We start from the raw sequence: 2,459 nt of genomic DNA on the forward strand, positions 1-2,459 counted from the left end.
TAAATGCACGCAGCACTACATAACAGCCCCGTAGGAAAGGGAACAAGAGATATCATCCAAACACTCACGACTCTGTACAGTTACTGTATAACAACCACATGTTTCTGGCTGTTATATTTTCCCACAAGACAATCAATCTAGCTTTAAATGCTCTATGCTTGTTGCCTGTCATTGCTAGACATGCTCCACTGTTTCTCTTTCATTTTGTGGTCGTGATCTTGTTTATGTTGCCTCATGTCGGTCACTCGCATCTTTCATGGCCCTCACTATATGCGCATATCATGAGTAATCGTGATATACGGTATTGGTATTTAAGTGTTCTGGTTGGATTATATTGAGATGTTGGTGTGATATGTATGTATATTCATTATGCTCTTGCTGGATTAAGAAGAGAGTTACTTTGTTTCTTGGTCTATAACAATTTGGAAAAGAACACATTTGCAAAGTAAGAAATGAAAAACAACCTCAACATCAAAATCATGAATATTATTATTAATATGACTAGGTCAGCAATTTCTTTTCTGTTGACAAGTAAGATGCTAAAGTGTTAGTGGTATCCACATGCACCGAATCGTTTCTGGGTAACCCTCTTCCCATGCATGTGTATCAAAAACTCAATCACAAAAGCAATATATGATACTCAGTTACTTCGATTCTCTAGTCCAAATTCTTATCCACAATACCCAACTTTGAAAGTTCCATCTCTGTGGAACTCACTATAACGTAATCATTGTTATGAGTATCGTTATGCCTCTCATGACACGTATTTGATTCATTACCATAATGTTTCAAAAGCCCCATAGACATCGATCTCTTTAGCCTTACCTTCCTATACCCGAACCCGAATTGGTTAGGGTACCGTTCCATAACCGAGTTAATTTTCACATCCCCGAAAAAAACAGAACCAACGGATCTTGACCTAACCATGTGATTTGCGGGTCCATTCTCATACTGTACACCCAACATGCTAGATACCTTCCCATTCCTTCTACTCTTTCTACTCCCGCCTTTAACTAATCTCACATACTCCTCACTCCTGTCCCAATCATCGCCACGCGCCTTCACCACGCGCCGTATCATTCTCATCCACACCAGCGTTGCGTCAAAATTCTTCTTTACCGCCGTCAGACACTCCACCACCTCCGCAATCGTCGGCCGACTCTCCGCCGTTGACGTCACACACCTCGCGGCTAGCACCATCATCCTGCGGAACGCTGCCATGTTCGGCGGCACCCCGATCCGGGGGTCGCAAATATCCCGGAACTGGCCACGGCGGACCAACGGCACCGCCCAATCCAACACCGACGGCGGACTGTGCCTCACGTCAATCGCGTGCCTCCCACTCGCTATCTCCAGCAGCAAGATTCCAAAACTGAAGACATCGCTCTTGGGACTCAAGTCCCCCGGCGCAAGATAGCACGGGTCGAGGTACCCTAACGTCCCCGCTGGCGGCACGCGAGAATCCGCCATGTGTCCTCGAAACGCGAGTCCGAAGTCACCGAGTCGCGCTTTCCACTTATCGTCGATTAACACGTTGGACGATTTAATATCACGGTGAATAACGGGAGGTTCAGACGAGTGCAAAAAACGAACAGCTTTTGCGACGTGAACCGCGAACCGGACACGGGCTGTCCAACCGGGAGGCCCAACCGTTTTGGTGGAGTGGAGAAGGTCGTGGAGCGAACCGTTGGGCATATACTCCACAACAATGAGTTTGCTATTGTTGCAGTTAGTTCGGTCGTTGCAGAAGCCAATTAGGTTGACCAAGCGCGGGCTTTTGAGGTGGGAGAGAATTTCTATCTCCTTAGAAGGTTTGGTTTTTTTGACGGCAGCGATGAGCGCGCCGCCGTGGAGGGTGGCTTTGTAGACTCTGCCGTGGCTGCCTTTGCCTAAGAAGGTGTCGGCGGAGAAAGCGTTCGTGGCGGCGAGGATGTCGGAGTAGGCGAAGTGTGGCACGGTGTGGGCCTGTGTTGGGCTTGTGGGCCTTTTGTTCTTCTTGGGGGAGTGAGGGTGGCATATGGCTATTGCTGTCTCGGCGTTGCAAGTGAGGTAGCGCATTGTTTTTGCCTTGTGAGTGAGAAATTAGAAAAGAGAGGGCGTAACTGTGACGAGAGAAACATTTAACATATAGATAGATCGATTTATTGATTTGGGTGATTGAATTAAATGGAAATAAATAAATGGTTCAAAGCTTGAAGGAACGTATGACAATAGTAAGTGATCTGAGAACATTTAAACAATCCTCTGATCCCACACTAATAATATTTTGTTCGTTAATAATAGAATGTCTTCAAATCAATGATTTCCACGTTTTTATTTTATTTTTGAAAATGTTTTTTTAATGTCAATGCATTCAAGAGGCTTGCAAACTCTCGAGCATATTTAATCGCGGAATGAAAGGAAAGAATTTGGATTTTCTGTTTGGGTTTTTCTGTCTTATTTTCTTGCTGTGTTTCAAA

The 2,459-nt window shown here is 45.2% G+C and overlaps 1 protein-coding gene across 1 annotated transcript; it reads right to left on the bottom strand.

The window, feature by feature from the left end:
- Positions 1-465: 465 nt before the first annotated feature.
- On the bottom strand, positions 466-2,213 carry LOC108337664 (serine/threonine-protein kinase-like protein At3g51990). Its single transcript, XM_017574235.2, has one exon. It carries the CDS (start codon positions 2,056-2,058, stop codon positions 658-660), a length of 1,401 nt encoding a protein of 466 aa, XP_017429724.1. The 5' UTR covers positions 2,059-2,213; the 3' UTR covers positions 466-657.
- Between the last annotated feature and the right edge of the window lie 246 nt (positions 2,214-2,459).

Source organism: Vigna angularis, chromosome 7, assembly GCF_016808095.1.
Source record: "Vigna angularis cultivar LongXiaoDou No.4 chromosome 7, ASM1680809v1, whole genome shotgun sequence".
NCBI lineage: Eukaryota > Viridiplantae > Streptophyta > Magnoliopsida > Fabales > Fabaceae > Vigna > Vigna angularis.